General features: G+C 41.1%; 1 protein-coding gene across 1 annotated transcript in view; it reads left to right on the top strand.

Annotated features, from left to right (window-relative positions):
- Positions 1 to 1,976: 1,976 nt before the first annotated feature.
- MEF2A (myocyte enhancer factor 2A) overlaps positions 1,977 to 17,396 on the top strand; it is a 58,192-nt gene continuing 42,772 nt past the window's right edge. The window contains 2 exon segments of the mRNA XM_018069641.3: positions 1,977 to 2,139; positions 13,219 to 13,417. Coding sequence (XP_017925130.2) covers positions 13,364 to 13,417 — 54 coding nt within the window. The 5' untranslated portion in view covers positions 1,977 to 2,139; positions 13,219 to 13,363.

Raw genomic sequence — 17,396 nt, 5'->3', positions numbered from 1 at the left:
AGCAGGAGTGTTTACAGTGCGGAGCGTGTCCCCACCCCGCCCCCGGCGAGCTGAGTGCCCGAGAAAATGATGACACTGGATGTTGGGGAATTCTTACAAATCTAAACATAGCCCATAATCATAGGTGTGTCTGTGCCGGGTGAAAATGTGCGAGCTCCGGAGGAAACCATGAGCTGAAGTTTTGACAGCGAGGTCCAGCTCAGTGCTCAGTATTCCCGGTTACACCAAGAAGTCTTTGTTTCAAATCTTAGTTTAAAAATCTGTTGGCTTGGCAGCAGGATGGAGTCTGCTAAAAAATCAACTAGTTCAGCTGGATGCAGAGGGAATTTCTGGAAAGTTCCGTTTCTCCCAGTGGGAAGACAGAACTTTGTAGTCTTAATATTTTGTTTTCAGTTTTCCTTAAATACCTCTGAATGCATTTCCTTACAGCTCCTGGATCCTACCTCAGAGCAGAGGAGATTAGAACTGAGAGAAGTAGAATTCAAATCATCAGTCGAGTTTCTTAATTAAAATCCAGTTCACTAATTCTTGCTTCCATTTCTCCTGTGCTGCCAGGAGTATCTCATATTTTGGCATCCAGCTGTTGCAGTGTTTGCTCTGACTGCTTAGTTTTTATTAAGCAACGTGTGGCCTCATGTGCAAGACTTGCAGAGCATCCTGTAAGAGCCTGGCAGGATGGAACTGGATGCTGAAAGCCTCTTGCAGCGTGATTTGTGGAGCTGTGTTAATTTACACCTGTGTTGCAATGCGGTTTAATAGATAATTCAGATTTTCAGGGTGGTCTAGAAAAGCAGGAGTGTTCAAAGGTGTGTTTGAGGGGAAAACACACCTCCAGTGCAGGCAAAAGCAGCAATATCAGAGATGAACAGGCCTGGTTCTGCTGCCCCTTGCAGGCCGTGCCTGTGCTGATGAGGTGAAATCGGAGCTGGAGCTCAGGGATGTGCTGTTTGCCAGCTCCCTGTCAATATTTATTGCTTCAGCTGCTGCAGGGCCTCCAGTCAGCAGGGAAAGGCTTTCATGTCCTGAAGGCCCAGAGTGCCCAACAATGAAGGTTTCTAAGAGGAGTTAGGATTTCTTGCAGGTGCAGGAATGCTTCTCAGCAGGTTCCTGAGGGCTGTGTATGAACTGTGTGCCAGTTTGGTTCATGTAACCCCATATGATCATGTTCATAGGTTATTTACCTAGAATAAATAAAATGAGGTCATGTAAAATAGTTGTTAGCATCTGATTCTGGTGTGCAGAATCCACTTTCAGGAATGTATTTAATATCTAATGTATCAGTGGTGTTTTTCTTAGGGAAGTAAGTACATAGGGGTTTTTTTCAGGGAGACAGAATGCTTTATTTATTGCCATACCAGAAAGGAATGGGAAAGGTTGCAGATTCTTGCTCGTGTTCTCAAGTGATACTGTTAGATAAAGAAAATAATTGCTATGTCTAAATAAGTCTATCACTTCACATGAGGCAGTTTAACACTGGTTTTAACCACTCACCTCCAAGCTGAAAGGTCTGAACTTACACATTGCACACCTTCCTCTCCCTGGGTTAGGGGCAGTATCCAGGTTTTATGGAGGGATGCAACTGCTCTGTGCAAAATATACCTTCAAGGAGTCATTCACAGCTGACTGCCGTGTGTTTGCTTTGCTCAGATGTGGTTCCTGGGGCTCTCAGCTGGGTTTTTGTCAGAGATGAGGCAGATGACAGCATGGGTGGAAGGGATCCAGCAGTGTGTGCAAAATAGACACTGTTCTGTGTAATTTTCTGAGCAGGTTTCAATCACTGATGCAATAATTAAATGCTGAGATGTCCACTCTGACCATGGAACAGTGCAGGAGATCATGCAGCCTTCTCTTCTGAGGCAGTTTCAGGGCTGCTTCTTTGTATTTCTGGCAGTTTCTTTGATAGTGAGGATAATTATTTCTCCTTTCTTTTTCTTTTTTTTTTTCCCATTTTTAATGCATAATTGCAGGTCTGGATGGGCAGCTGTATTTGTAGTGTCTGATTCCTGATGGATCCTGGTTATTGTCAGGTCTAGGCAGTCGTGGCATCAGATAGTCCTTGGCTGACTCAGTAGAGAAGATGAAGATGTTCCCTTGCACTTTCAAACAGCTCCAGTTTGCATCTAATGTTTCATGTCAAAGGTAAACCAATATACTTGTTTAAATGTAAGAGATTTTCAGGAGGGGAAGTCTACAATGATCTGAGCCTGTCCGGGCTTCTGCTTCAGATTCTTGGCTACTTAATGCAATTGAAACTAGGCCAGCTGCCCTTCAAATACATTAAGATCCAACTTGTGCAATATCTTGCTTTTCTCAGTATTCCTTGCTCTGGTTGGGCAGCTCAGTGATGCAGTGCTTTATTTGTGCAGGAGTTTCCCAGAGGGGCTCTGTGTGTTTGTGTGTGGGTCACTGACTGGTTCTTGCCTGGGACCTTGGTTCAAGTTTCTCTGGGCCTTCACTGTAACTGCTCTCAGCTGCCTCTTCTCCCTCAGACCTTCTTGGTGTCTCTGCTCATGTAACCTGTTTGTCAGGGTTTGTTGACAGGAAGAGAAATTGAGATGTTTTTGAAGGTTTGAGGATTCCTGTTTGTCATACAATAATGGGAACAAATGGATGAGAATGCTCTCTTCTATTTATAGTCATGGAGTCTTTCACTCCAGAAGCTGTTAAATGAGATATTTTGATACATCTGGCTCTCCACCACTTGAATCACGTACTTTGCTGTGAAGCAGTGATGTTACTTAGGGTCAAACAACTTCATTTTCTATTTGCAGCAATCTGCAAGAAAGGTGAAACAATTAGCTCTTATCATTTGCTCTGTCTTGCAGGTATGGCAAGTAATAGAGTTACTGTAGCAGCCTGAATTTCCACTTACCAACTAAACCATGTTAACTGTGTCTGCTCTTTTCTTGCCATTGCTAAGGAAAAAATAGTTTCAAAAGTTAACTTTTAGAATTAGGTGTCTATTCAGATTCCAGTTCTTCCCTGAAGAAGTCAATGTGCTGTTGTCAGTGTAGTTTAGGTGACATTTTTGCAAGAGAATCCAAGTGGCTGGGTTAATGTTAATGACATGTGAATGCCCAGACTACCAGACATCACCTGCCAAAAAAGATGATTTATATGCAGAAGTAGAAAACATTCTGAATAATTTTCTCACTTCTTTTCTTAGTAAAAATTCAGTTTACCACACTAAGTTTAAGTGTTGGGGTATTTATATTAATGTACTAAACTTCTGGTGTTAATGACTTGCCCTGTACTCAGTTTGGACAGTCTTAGCTTGTGACTGATTTTAAGAGTATAGATATCCAAATGGAGGGCAGTAACAGTGTTGAGAGGAGGGTTATGAGGTACCTGGATCAATACAATGTTTTGGATCATAAGGAGTTCCCCCCCAGTTTGCTTTTAAAATTGGCAGCTGCCACTGGGGAGCTGGTGGGAGTCAGACACGAGCTCTGCTCAGCACCATCCTCCCCAGCCTGTTGGTGTTGCCTGAGCTCTGCCTGGGTAATACAGCCAGCTTTTCAATATATCACAGCTGAGATGTAGCTGAGTGGCTTAATCTCACTTGTACATCATTTTATTATTTGCTACTTTGTCTGCCTTGGGTTCTGAAACCTTTGGATTATTTAGAAACTCTCTCCATGGATGTCTGGAGAGGACCTGCCCTTGGCTCTGCTGTGGCTCCCCCACCAACAGTAATGGGGATTTATTTTACTTAAATATAATAGGATTATTTACTTCAAAGGATTCAGGGAAGGGAGTAACCCATTGAAATTTGGTTTTAATATCTTACAAATACAGTATAGTTTAAAAAAAAATTATTTAGAAGTTTGAACTGGTGGCGTATCTGAGTTTTAACAGCAGAGATTGAGCTCTGCACAAAGGCTGTGGCAGCCCCAGAGAGAGAAACTTGCCACTGATCTTGGTTAGAAACACGTGGGCGTCTTTCTGGTTTGCTGAGTGTCTTTGTGAGCCTTGCAGGCTGTTTGAAGCATTATGTTGTCGTGTCTGTCTGGTTTATAATTGTTGCACTTCAACAATATGACTGCGTGCTGTCATTTAATCAGACGTGGAATAAATTATCAAGAAAGCTTTCTGGATAATTGTTCAGTGATTTAAAGCTTCTTATAGATTCTTTGATGTGTGATATCTTTTTTGTTTTTCTCAATTTTCTTGTCCTGCTCCTTTTAAAAGGGGGGTGGTGGTGCCTGTATTCCGTGGAATCCTCTGGAATACTGCAAATGTGTGTTTGGTAAGGAGGAGAAATGGTGTGGAGAGAATCTGTCACAGCAGGTAAAGAAAACCCAAACAGAAAAACCACAAATGGGAGTTGGGCAAGAATGTTGGAGCCTGCGGGTTGTGCAGGGCAGGAGGAAAGCTGATGTGGAGGATCAGGAAGAAGCAGATAAGTGAGGGTGAGCAAACCCTTGGGAAGAGGTTTCCCAAGTGTGAACAGGAGCACACGATGCTCTGCGTCACAGAGCCACTGCTGAGGCCAAACTTGGAAGCCAAACCCCTTCATGTGAGGGCTCGACGTGCACGAGGAAGAATCTTGTTTATAATCCTTCAATTTTCCATTCTCTCATCTCCTCACACTTGTCCCCTGCTGAGAACTTCCCTAAAATCTGGCACTGTTGGGTTGGAAGCCTGACTCGAGGACACTCTGTAGGACGAGGTCTAAGCCCAGAAAGCTGTGGCTGCCTCTGGTCCCATCCCGTTCCTGAGCTCAGCTGGAAGTGTTTGCTCAGGAACATGTGCTGAGGTTGCTGTCCTGCATTACCTCAGCAGTTTGTACTTTGGAGGCAGTGGACTCTTTGTAAAAAAGTAAGGAATAATTTCTATAAGTGTAGTCACTATAAGTGTTCAGAACTTCATGGAATTGTGGAACTCCTGCTCCACATCAGAAAAATCAGTTTGCTGAAGTACCAAGCTTTCTACATTAGGTGAACTCTGTGTTAAATAAGATTCCCTCATAATTTATATTCTGTGGGGTTTTTTTCCCATTAGGAGAAACTGAAAAACAGAGGCTAAAAAAAAAAATGCCTTTTCTATACATCTTTCCTATGGAGATATCTGCTCGAGTTTCTACTCTGGCCTTGGGAAACTCTGCTAGTCCCACACCAGTCAGTTCTGATACCCTGAGAACAGACACTGTTTTACCAGACTGGAGAGTTGCTTGGTTGGCTTTTGCTACAAGGAAACTGAAGTGCAGCCTGCAAAATTTGAATGCAATTTTAAAGAGAGTATTTGAAGGATAAGGGTAATAAATCTCCTAACGTTGCCCCGCAGCATGTGCTGTGGTCTGAATATTTTTTTCTGCTTGTCTTGATTTTTGTAAACCTAAGTCTTATGTCAGGATGGTGTTTGATTTATCTCCGTTGGCACCTCGTTTAATTTTGGACCATGTGTAAAAGTTGTACACTGTATTTGTGTTTTCCTGATGTTGCTTTCAGGTTTTTGGGTTTTTTTGCAAGATAATGTGGCTGTGATATGGGGTTATGGCAAATCAGAGCTGATATAGAAAGGGATATTTTTGTCTAGTTTTGGTTTATGAATGTTCAGTTCTTTGTATTTAGGTTATTTGTTGAAGTTCTAAATTATTGTAAAATAAGTACCTGCCCAGAAAAGCACACAGGAAAAACTTTAGGACTCCTCTGAAAAGATAATCTACTGAAATCATGTTCTCAGAGACAAAAAGGACAGTGCTCTTTATGGATGAGGATGTCCATGTAGAAATGGAATCTGGATTAAGGTCTGGATCCTGAATTCAGGAATCTGGATTAAGTTTGCTTTGACATTTTGCTGCTGATGTTTAAAGTGCTACTGCCACTGTATTAAAAAAAAAAATCAGAGCAAAACTTTAAATTGAATTATCTATAAAATGATGAAAACGGTGAGTCACCACACATACAAAAAGCCCCCACGTGAAGCAGCTTGTCTCGAATTTCAGAGCGATCTGAGCAGATGAAGTCAGGACTTGGGAGCTGAGCTGTGGAAACGTGTCCTGTCCCTGCAGAGCGAGCAGGGCCGGGGACAGCGAGTGCTCCGGGAGCTCTGCCGATCCCCCGCGAGATAAAGGCGATGTGGGACAGGGGTTGGGGGATTGCGAGAACCCGGAGATAACGAGCTGCGCCCCTGCCAAACGCTGTTGCTATGCAAAATACGATTATCTGTGTTCTCTGATCTGGTGATAGACTCACGTGGAGGTGGGAGAAGTCCCGAGCCCAGGCAGCTGTAATTAAAGCTGCAGTGTCACTGTGGCAGCTGATGAAATAGGAAGACTTGGGGAAGTAGATTTCCCAATGATAGTTTTCCTTAAAGCCGTGACTTAACGGGTATGAAACACGTTTTAGGTGTTATCTGCAGATGCATCAGTGAGCCTGAAGATTAATGAAGTGTTAAGATGTTGCAAAACCAGAAGAAAGTTCCATTCTGGTTGGTAAACACACAAATAGGAAACTGCACAGTCCTACACAGTAAATGCGTTTTATTTATTCTCTTACTGTAAGATGAAGAAAAACATGAAGATGAGCCTTTGAATTGATGACACTGTGAGGTGCTTGTTGTTGAGTTCATCACCAGAGCATGTGAAGGTGCCTGTTCTCACTCTTGGAGTGGCTTTAAAGAAAGAAAATTAATTTCCCTGCTGAGAAGAGCAGCGAGGTTTTGGTGATCCCCAGCCCAGGATTAACAGAAGAAATGAATTTGGCAGGGTTTTGTCTCCCGTGACAAAGGAGAGCTCTCCTGTGGCAGCTCGTTGTTGTGGGTGAAATGATGGATGATTTAAAGCCATCTCCGGTGGACATGTTCTTATCAGCGTTTTGGGAGGCACAGCTGGGGACTCGTTTGTTTGGGCAGAAAGGAGCTGGGACAACACAAGTGGCTCTGTGCCATTTTTTTGGCCACCTTGGAGCCGAGTTCCTCTGCCATTACAGGTTCCTGATAACGTCCAGGCAAATGCTTTGTGATCTCAAAAATACATTTAATGTATTTGATGTGTGCATTTTGCTTCAGGAAAGAACCCTTCCTTCTGCGGCTGGTGCTGCCCAGATGGCTCCGGGTTTAAAACCCGGGTTTTAATTCCTTCAGTGGCACTTTGAGCTCCTCGTGGTGAAAGTTCTGAAACACCTAATGAGTTCTAAACAAATTAAATACCTCCAAATGCCCTTCTGCTTTGTTAGGGAGCAGTGGTATCTAAACTGAAGTTTAGATTTCTGTATCTGATTTTTAATAGCACTAATTTTCCAAGAGCTGTAAATGGAAAAAAAGAAAAAAGGGTTTATCTGGTTAAAAGCTGTGATCAAACTGACAGAGTTGTAAAGGCTGTGGTTCATTCACTAGGAAATGAGGCTTTTTGGCCACAGCTTTTTAATGCTGGGGTTTGTTTTGTTAACAGTGTCCCAAATCATCTTTGTTTGTGGCTATTTTTGTATCCCATGGAAAAGTCACTTCTTTCAACAAATTACATGACAAATTAGGAACAAGTTTCTTGAGAAACTCTCTGGAGCATGTTTTCCAGACAGCTATTCAGTCATGCAGTTATTTTCTTAATCTGTTTGTAGAAGTCTGGCAACAGAATTCTTGTGATTACTTAATAATTTACATTCTGCTTGTATCTAAAATTGGGTTTTAATCCAGTATTGAAAGTTTAGTTCTCTTTCTGTGGTTTTTCCCCACTGTTGGCTCAGCAGTTCCCAGATCTTACTTTCTAACGCGTTTTTGAGAATGCAAAGATAAATTATTGTAGAAAATACCAGAACCACATTTATGGATGGGAATACTAAAATAGAATTTAATGTCACTTGAAAATACAGAATCAAGATGTATGATTTTTTACAGATAGCTTAGCAATGGCTGTTTTGTTTCTGGAGAGTATAAATTAAAAATGCTCAGAATAACATGATACATATTTTTTGGACTTCAGCAGTAGGACAAGAAAAAGTTCATAGTTTGAGGGTTGACTATTATTGAAATCTTAACCCATTTAATTGAAAATAACTGGAGCAGGATTCTTGGCTGTCCCTGATCCTGGACAAGGCCACTTCAGTCATGTTATCCAGGAGTGCCTGTGCTGTCACAGGTGATGCTGAGAGCTCTTGAAAACTGGTCTGTCAGCTCAGGAAAATGTATCTTTTTTAAAAAAATGTGCATTCTAGGAGTAATAAAACTCATTTTTGAAGCAGGCACTTGAATTTTAATCCATTCTTTCTTGCAGCTCAGATTTGTGTGGTTCTGTTTGCAAGAAAATACAGTCATTGCTCTTCATCTTAGGCAGGACTTGTTGCATGGAAGAGAATATCAGAAAAGGCCTTTTGAGCAACAATAGATCTAAATGGCACTTGAAGGTGCAGTTCTTCAGTAAGACAATATTCCTCAAAAATACTTCATGATTTTTTTTCTATTATGCTTTCAAAACTTCATTTGAAAAGCTGTGTAACTTAGAAACCAGAAGCTCCAAAATAGATTTGCTGTTAGTGTGGAAGCTGAGGACCATGTTTGGTTGCAAAACTCCACAAATCTCAGAAGTACAGTTTATTTAAATTGTCTGGTACCAGAGATGTGCCTCGTTCTTCCCAGCTGAAAGAAACAAGTGTTTTATGATGCATAAAACCAGAATATCAATAAAGAATTGTTTATGGCTTCCTGTTTTTTACGTTGTCCCACTTTAAAAAAAAGAAAAAGTTCTTTTGGCCGAGGGTTGTATTATTGTTTTATAACAATGCTTGTGTATCACTGGGTGAGGAGGACCTTGGAGCTGTGAGGCCACTCTCATTTACTGAGGCTCTGCCTGAGTGGAGAAGAATGGCTTCTAAACTGAGGATGGAAAAAGGATTTATTTCCTCAGATTGTGGTGCAGCAAGAAGGGAGAGATAAATGGCAACGTGTCCCCTTGTTTTGAAAGGGTGGCTGTGTGGGATTGTTTTACAGTTAGATCTGACATTCCTTAGAGCAATGTGTGGTGACAGGGCCATGGAAATGTGGCTGTAGGAAACATTTTCATGACTGTTTTTTGCACACCTCTGCAAAAACCCAGCCAGGGTCTGAGTGTGGTCTCTGTTCAGTGCAGACATAAAATACCCAAAGCCCCTTTGCTGGAAATCCTTATTTTCAAATCCAACTCCAAGTGGTGGCACTGGTTTCTGGAGCAGGGCTGGTGGAATGTGCAGTGATAACATCCCATGGCTCTCAGATCTGAGTGAATGTATTTGGGGTCATTAGTTTGGGGTTTAGGAAAAAAAGGTATCTGGACTTGTATAGTTTATCTGGGTTTGCATTCTCTTTGAGGTTCTGAAAAAGAAGTCTGAGAATGGGGTTTGACCTTGCTCCATGAAACCATTAACCATTGCATTAATTATTTTGGTGAAGACATTATTTGACTCCAGGTTTTTTCTGCCTGTTTCACTCAGTGCTGTGGGCAGGGCTGAGGGACAGGGACATGTTTGCAGGTACTACAGGAAAATGAGGTACTCTGTTAGTGTCCAGCAGTCACCACGTGGGCTGGACCTCATCTCCATGTTGCTCTGAATGGGAATATTTATGTTCTGGCAACATAAATGTGGAAAGTGTTGGAATAACCAGCGAGTGTCCTGTCCAGCCATGATTTGGGTGCCCACCAGTTCATGCTTAGGGGCCAAATCTACAAATCCATCTGCACAGGCTCCTCTAAGCCTAAAAAAAGACCTATTAATCTTGCTGTAAGAAAAATGGTCTGCTGTTTAGCACCATACCCAGGGCTGAGCAGGGGGAGATGCATCCCTGCAGATCTGTGTTTCCATGCAAATGCTCTGACGTCAGGACACTCATTTCTTTGTGTGCATTGCAGTAAACGAGCTGTGAGGAGACAGGGGCTGTCACATGAACCTGTAACCACCCAGGGAAAGGGAAGTTTCAAGAAAACAACGAGTCAGAGGGAAAGAAAAGGAAAATAAATGGAAGGAGCAGAATTCTGACACAGTTTTTCCCCTAACCTGTTCTGCCAGGAGGCTTCCAGACCTTGAGCAGCTTTGCACAGATATAATTTGTTTCCACTGAACCCTTGAAGGAAGCTTTTTAAATAGGTCAAATACAGTTTCCTTGCTTTAAAGTTACATCCTCTCTCAGCTTTATGGAACCATCAGCAAACCTGACAGTGAACTCATCTGAATTTCTGCAGCTGTGCAGTTGGGAGGGTGTATTTGTGTGTGTGGCTCTGCTGTCTGTCAACAATTAGTGGGGTGTTTTCACATGTGCTGGGGAAGGGAATAAATCCAGAAAATTTAGAATAGTTTACTTTTAAACAATAACAGAGGCTTTTACTTGGGCAGCTACAAATGCAATTTTTCTTGCTATTATTGCTAGCTGACATTATTTTCTGTTGGAAGCTCATCATGAAGCACATGGGTTTTTTTCCCTTTTCTCTGCTTAAAGTGTTGTTTCATAGATGCCTGAAGTCCTTCTTCAGAATAAAATAATTTTTGCTTTTGTGTGCCCAGGTAAGTAAAGCAAAGCAGCTCTGGTGGCTGGAATTGGATTCTGTCACTTAAGGAGGTAGAACTTTGCCTTCATCAAGGTTATTTCATGCTAGTTCCACGTTTACTTTCAGAAAAAATTGTGTGTCAATCTTTGTCTGCAAGTTTTCCTTTATTTGGGTAAAAGTTTGTTGATAATTTAGATTAAATGGCTTTGTGAATTAAGCACTGCCTGGTTAAAACTTTTGCTAGTTACATTTTTGGGGTAAGCATGTAGTGGGCACAGTCCTGTATCTTCTCACACGGATTTGTTGCCAGTCAGGATAGAAAATAAGCTGCAGCTCTGATCAAGGATTGGAAAATGGAAAAGTCATTGCTCTAAATGTCACATGCCTTTGTCATGGGGGTAACTTCCCATTTGGATGTTCTGAGCAGGAAAAGTGCCTTTTTACTGCAGTTTTCTCTGATTTTGCAGAGTGTCAAGGTCCTTTCTACCCTGAGCTCAGCCAAACTTGTGCTTCAGTTCTTAGCTTTGAAAATCACCTTGTGAGTGGCTGCAGAGTGACAGGGCTGCTGCCCCTCCTTTGGCAAATGCATTTCCAGGTTTCTGGTGTCCATGGCAACCTGTGGGAGAGGGAGCAGAGCTGGCCCTGGGCTGGACAGACGTGCAAATAGGAATTGGGAATTTCTGAGTGAGGAAAGCCTTGAAGGCTGAGGAAAGAAGATCTGAGAGGAGAGGGAAAGTGGACTGTCATAAATGGGAAACAAGTTCATACATTTATGCCTAATAGAACATACTCAAATGACACCCCAAAACTGTAACAAAATGTTGATGGAAATTACTGCCAGTTTTCCTGTTTGTAATGGAACATAGAGCAGATAATAATGTTTCTCTGCTACTGTTGCTTCCATTAGCTCATACCAACCATTTGTGCATCTCTTATTTTATATCCCTGGGTATATATATTGCATAATCTCTCATCATATTGATCTTCCTCTCTCCCTGTTCTCCCCTGAGTTCCTTGTTTTATTCACTGCATAGACTTGTTTTTGAATGTGTTGCAGAAGGCAGAATGACTCCAGAAGTTCCTGATTCAAAAATCACTTAATATGTGGAGAATGTGGTTTATAAATATTGCTTTGAAGTGATATGTGTATTATTACTCTGCTCCTCTGTTCTTCCTTTACTATCCCAGTGATGTTTGCTGGTAGCCAGGGATCAAATGCTGGACCAGATGGATCTCTGGTGTCCTGGGTGGTTGATATTACTGTGTTGTGATGGTGGGGGCTTTGAAAAAGCAAAGGAATCTGGCAGTTCTCTATTCAGAGAACTGTTTCAGGAATACATGGTAGGTTTAAAAAATGAAGCCCTGCACGAAGGAGAAAACCCATTTTAAGGGCTGGTTAGAGCCACCCTTTGATTAGGTGTGTTCAGGGGAGGCGACAGCCAGAATTTTGCAGAGCTAAATTTAATGTGTGATCGTAGCAGGGGCTGAGAATTCTTTTGTTTTCAAGCAAGTGTGGCAGCTGACTTGAGCTGAATGTCTTAGGGAATTGAAGCTTGGAGTGCAGTGGATATTTTTTGTGTGTGGTGTTTTTGTTTTCTTTTAAACAAAACCGGTATAAATCTATTTGCCAGCTGCTGCTTTCCCTGTGAAATATTTCCTGTGTGCTCTTGGTTGTGTAGAGGTCGGTTCATCAGCTCTTCTTCAGCTGTTAATTCTTTCTCAGCAGCACCTTGGAAGACATTTTTCCTGAAGAAGAGGTGTTTTGGGTTGGAATGTTAGAAAGGTTATCAGCTAACACTGATGTTTACCCCTTTTCATGAGCGTTAGGTGGCAATAAGATAAATAAGCTGCACCTATTTCATGCTTTTATGTTCTAGAGGTGATTTATTTTAAATTGTTGTTCAGTTTTCTTCAGCTGATGTTGCCCTGCAATTCAAGCAGTGTGTTTGGAATAAGGCTTAGCAATTTTTTTTCCACTGCAAATGCATTTGAAGTTTGTTAACTATTCCAGTCTGATGGCACACTGGCTTTTCAAGCTGCATGTGCCTTTATCTTTGTAAACATATAAAAAGGAACAGGTGCTGGACTGGTCCTGGGTATTGGCAGATTGTAATTTACAGGTTATTGTAGAGAGAGGAACTGTGTCAAAGTCTTAATTCTTCAGTGGTGTCTTGGTAGCCATGAAACAGTTTTGTTGCAAAGCTGTTTTCTGTGGTCTCTTTTCAGTAAAGAAATTCCCTGTTTCCTTCTCCCTCTTGCTTTCCAATGAAACCCCGAATATTGTTGCACAAAACGAGATGTAATTTAGTTTTAGGAACAGAAATTTGGTGTTCTCATGGCTTTGTTTCATTATCTTTATAATTTTACAAGAGAAACAGGAAACACAAAGTGTTTCTCTTTCAAGTTTCCTGAATTATTAAATGGAATTTACCAAAACTTAGTGGGTAAATGTTTGAAACCTCAATCAAAGCCTAAAGCTTAGAGTGATGAGCATCACCCCTGTGACAGCTATATTTTTAAGGCATCCAATTGGAAGTGTATGGAATTATTGGTCATTTTAAGTCTGTAGTTTGTAGGTAGAAAGCTGCCAACCAGTTGGAGTTTGTTTAATGGGAACAAAGTCTGTGGTATAATATTTTACTAATGAAAATACTTGATTTATCACTGAAATTCTATGATGCCCATGTTTTAAGACCCTACAGGTTTTTAATGGTGCTTCCCCCTTATTAATTTATCAATTAATTTTTTTCAATTCTTTTTTTTAGGTGCTTATAAGAAGAAGTAGGAACCGTTTCTCAAGCTGAAGACAGAGTAAAAGAAAACTGTATCATGTGTTAGAATACTGGAGAGGGACATTCCTTGGATTAGTACATTTCTGGCTTGCAAAGCAAAAGAAAGAGGAGGCCAAAAATGGGGAGGAAGAAAATACAGATCACGAGAATAATGGATGAACGGAACAGACAGGTGAGGAACAAGCAATCTGCATGAACAAGTTCATCAGGAGTCCTAAAAATTAGTGGAAAGTTGGAATACATTCTCTTCTTCTTAATTCATTGTTCTAGAGCTGAGCTTTCTCTTCATCTCTCTGTAGATACCATTGCCAGAATATGAATAGGAAATGTCTCAATGGTGCTGTTTGGGGGAAATTGTTCTTTATAAGTAATATCAATTACTACTTTAAATCATATTGACTGTAAAACTGCTCTTCCTGTTGAAGTGGTACCCTGGGCTGTTCTTCCAGTAGGCTGGAAGAGTGTGTGGAAACAGTCACCTCACTTGATCTAATTGCTGCTGGGAACTGCTGAAGACAGAGAAAGGATGGGGAATTCTGGAAGGATCTGGTGAAGGGATTTACTGCAGCTCTTGGGCAGAGGAGTTGACATTGCTGGGGCAGTGGTGCAGTCCTGAATTGTGTTACCATGATTCTTTTAAAAAGCATTGATTTCTATTTCTTGTAAGAGCTGTTTGCTACAAGAGTCTTCAAAAATGGTCAGTCAGAAGGGAAGAGTGCTCCAAAGGGAGTGTTTTGGGGAAAGCTGCTCTTGCCCTAACAGAGGGCTTGGCAAGTCCCAAAGGTTCATGACTCCAGCAGCAGTGTTTCCTCTTAACTTCTGCATTACTACATGAGATACCAAATACATTTCAGTTTTAAATTGAAATACACAGAGGGATATCTGGAAGCTCCCATTTTCAAGGAAAATTATCCTAGGAATGTGATCTTTAGGACAGTCCTGGTGGCCCAGACCGAAGGTGTCTCTTGTCCTGTGACAGTCCCAGGCAAATCTGTGTGGGCTGGAGGTGCACACGTTACACACTCTAATCCTCTTCCAGCTCCCAACTATTCTTAGCTCAGGGATTTCCTGAGCTGGATGTGGTTTCCGTATATTTAGTAACCATTAATGGATTTTTTGTGTTTGTTTTCCCTGCCCCCCCGCCAGGGAACTTGGTCAGTTCTCCTCTGAGCCCTTAAACCTTGCAGCATTTACACCTTTTGTCCAGAATTGCCTATAGGTCTGTTACCTGTTACTTCAAAAAACACCTTTTCATTATCCTTTGTCTTGGTTCTGCCAGTTCCTCAGTTATTCCACACTCTGGTGTGGAAGAGGCAGCAGTGACTCCCTGTATAGTCTGTCCATGTTCCTGTTGTTCTGTGAACTCTCCAACCTTTGCTTATTTTCTCTTAAAATGAGGTTTTCAGGCCTTGCTTCCTTAGTTGTTTTAATACAGAGTTTGTTCCACACCTCTTTCAACTTATCCCTAAACCTTCTGCAGTTTTACTGTGTTATTTTTGGTGGCCAAAGGGCCCAGAATTCAGGATCCATGGAAAACATGGACTTATGTAGTGGTGTACCCCTTCCTGCTATTTGATTTGCTTTTTTAACTTCTGAGCACCAACTTGTGTTGGGGCAGTGTCAGAATTCCATGAGACTCTCTCACTGCTGACACATCAGCTCGGAGCCCTTTGTTTTGTTTGTGAAATCAGGATTGTTTTCCTCCCTGTATCACTTTAAAGCAATGTAAACTCTGAGAAGTCTAAATATAGCAAGAAAAGTATTATTGGAGTTTGGGGGAGAGCCAAGTATTGTGTTTGAACAGCTTTAATCACCCAGTAACTGTGTGTTTGATGTAGATAAATGTCTTAAGTACACGTAGTAAAGGGAGATGAATTAATAACTTCAGTGCTTTTTGAATCTTGCTCTAAAATTTAAGGGACACTGAAGAGGTGGAAACTGATCCCTCTCATCCCTTTTTTTAAGTTTTTTGGTGTGAGTTGCACAACCTTGGTTTTGTTCAGCTGGAAATAGAAATGTCATTATATTCTACCCTGACTTTGTTGAGGTGTTTTTTTCTTTCTTTCAGGGGGATTTTTTTTTGGTTTTTGAATCTCCATCTCATTGTTCAGATTGAAACAATGGAGAGGAAGAGAATCAATGTATTTGTATCAAATTTTAGCCCACTTGTACCATTGCTGTGACTGAAGCAAAATATGCAGATTAAATTCTAAGTTTTGTTTCTGGCTGGTTTTTGGCCAACATCTTTTTGGGCTTTTTAATGACTAGGAAGAGGTTTTAAGCTGTAACTTAAAAATGGAGTTAGGTTTGCCTTATTTTTTTTTAATGTGGAAACTCAGAAATGCAAACATACTGCATCTTGTTTTTAAAAGTTTTTAAGGAGATTAAATAGGTTTTTTTAGTGGAATCTTATTTTTATGTGTGGAGGTATTGATGATCTTTAACCCCACAGGTGTCCCATGGTTTTGGTAACCACTATATGGAGTTTTAAGGTAATAAAACACCCTGATGCTCTGGGCATTTATAAGATATTTACTGTGAGATTTTTTTCATTGACCCAGATAAGGAGGGAATTTAGAGTTTGTTCAGGTGTGTCCTGTCAGGTTTTCTGAGGCTCATGGAGCTGGTGAGGAGTCACCCATGGACCTGCATGTGGTGTCCTGTTCGGGTGTTTATTATGATGTTTAGGGGTTTCTGTTGGAATATATAAGTAGGAGACAGAGCTTTGCCTGCAGAGTAAGTTCATGTAATTTATGTGGGAAGGAAAACTACTGTTTTCTCAGAAGCATCTTCTTTCTGAGGGACTGTATGTGAGCTCAAAACAGAATATATAGACCATTACTCCAGGGGATTACAATTTGTCAGGAGACTGTCATTGTATTATTAATTAAGCAGCCTTATCTGCTTGAATGAGCTGTAGGACATTTATCTTCATTAAGCTGAAGAGAATCCAGTGCAGTAAATTAGATAGCAAAGGAGCTCGATCTTGCTGCCTTTGCTGTCTCCTCCTCACCCATTTTTTTTGCTAAGGAATATTAAAGTAGTGCTGAGAAATTCATTGACCTGCAATAAAGAGACATATTTTTGCTTTTGGTGTGATCCTAAATGGCAAGGAAAAAAAATTTGCAGAACTAATTTCACTTTTTTTGAGTTCTGAAATGAAAATGGAATTTAAAATAATCCATGAGCCTTCAAGTAAGGCTTGGGGGTGCTGTGGTGGTGGGGTTGGTCCACACACAGCGGGAGAAGTTGATGCCAACTGAGAATGTCACAAGTAAAGCAGCCCTTCAGGAGGTGAGAGAGATACAATTTCAGGCAGGAAATGAAGAGCCCTTGTCTGGGGTTGTACAGTGGAAGTGAACCTTCAGTCCAGTGACTTCTGAAGTTGGTACTGCACACACACATCTCATTATTGGTGCCTTTTTCCTGGCAAACACTGAACAGTGGCACCTCTCTACACCTGCTCATACTCAGGTAATAACCTTTAGGTGTCAGAAGAAGAACAGCTGTACCTGTGCAGCCCTCAGACTGTTGGTGTGGTGGGAAGAAGAGTTTGTATTTCGTGTTATTGATAATATTAAAACAGTAACATGCCTGAGATAATCACCTCAGGGGAAAAAAAAAAGCCTTGAGGTGTGTATAGACAGAATTTTCTTGGTGTACACCTAAGTAATTAACATAAACCATAGGAACCCAAAAAACAGGTTTGATTGTTCCTTGTGTCTTACTTCATTCCTGTCTTGCAAAAGCACATTGAGTATTGTCTGTGAAATGTGGGGTGTGTGGGTCACTCATGCTCTGGGCTGGAACAAGGGGGTGTCACATGCCTTGATACTTTTATAGCCTTAACTGGTGTCTTGTGAAGGGAATAATTTTTTAAACCTTTTTTCTGTAATCAGTGATAACTTTTATAACTGTTTCCTCCTTCCCTGATGGGCAAATGCTCCTTTGTGATGGTCTGTAATGGATTTGTTTCCCCCCAGCAGTTCTAGCAGGACAGAACAATTGTGTTGTGGTGCTTCTAGGTGGCAGAAAATAAGTAAAAAATATAAGTGAATCTGATTAGATGATTTAATAGCAGCAAAATAAGAATATTTCGTAACTTAGCATAATTAAAAATCATATTTCATGGTGACAGTGTTACTTCATTG

This window comes from Manacus vitellinus, unplaced genomic scaffold (assembly GCF_001715985.3).
Source record: "Manacus vitellinus isolate BGI_N305 unplaced genomic scaffold, ASM171598v3 scaffold_16_pilon, whole genome shotgun sequence".
NCBI lineage: Eukaryota > Metazoa > Chordata > Aves > Passeriformes > Pipridae > Manacus > Manacus vitellinus.
This window is presented reverse-complemented; position numbering and strand designations above follow the sequence as displayed.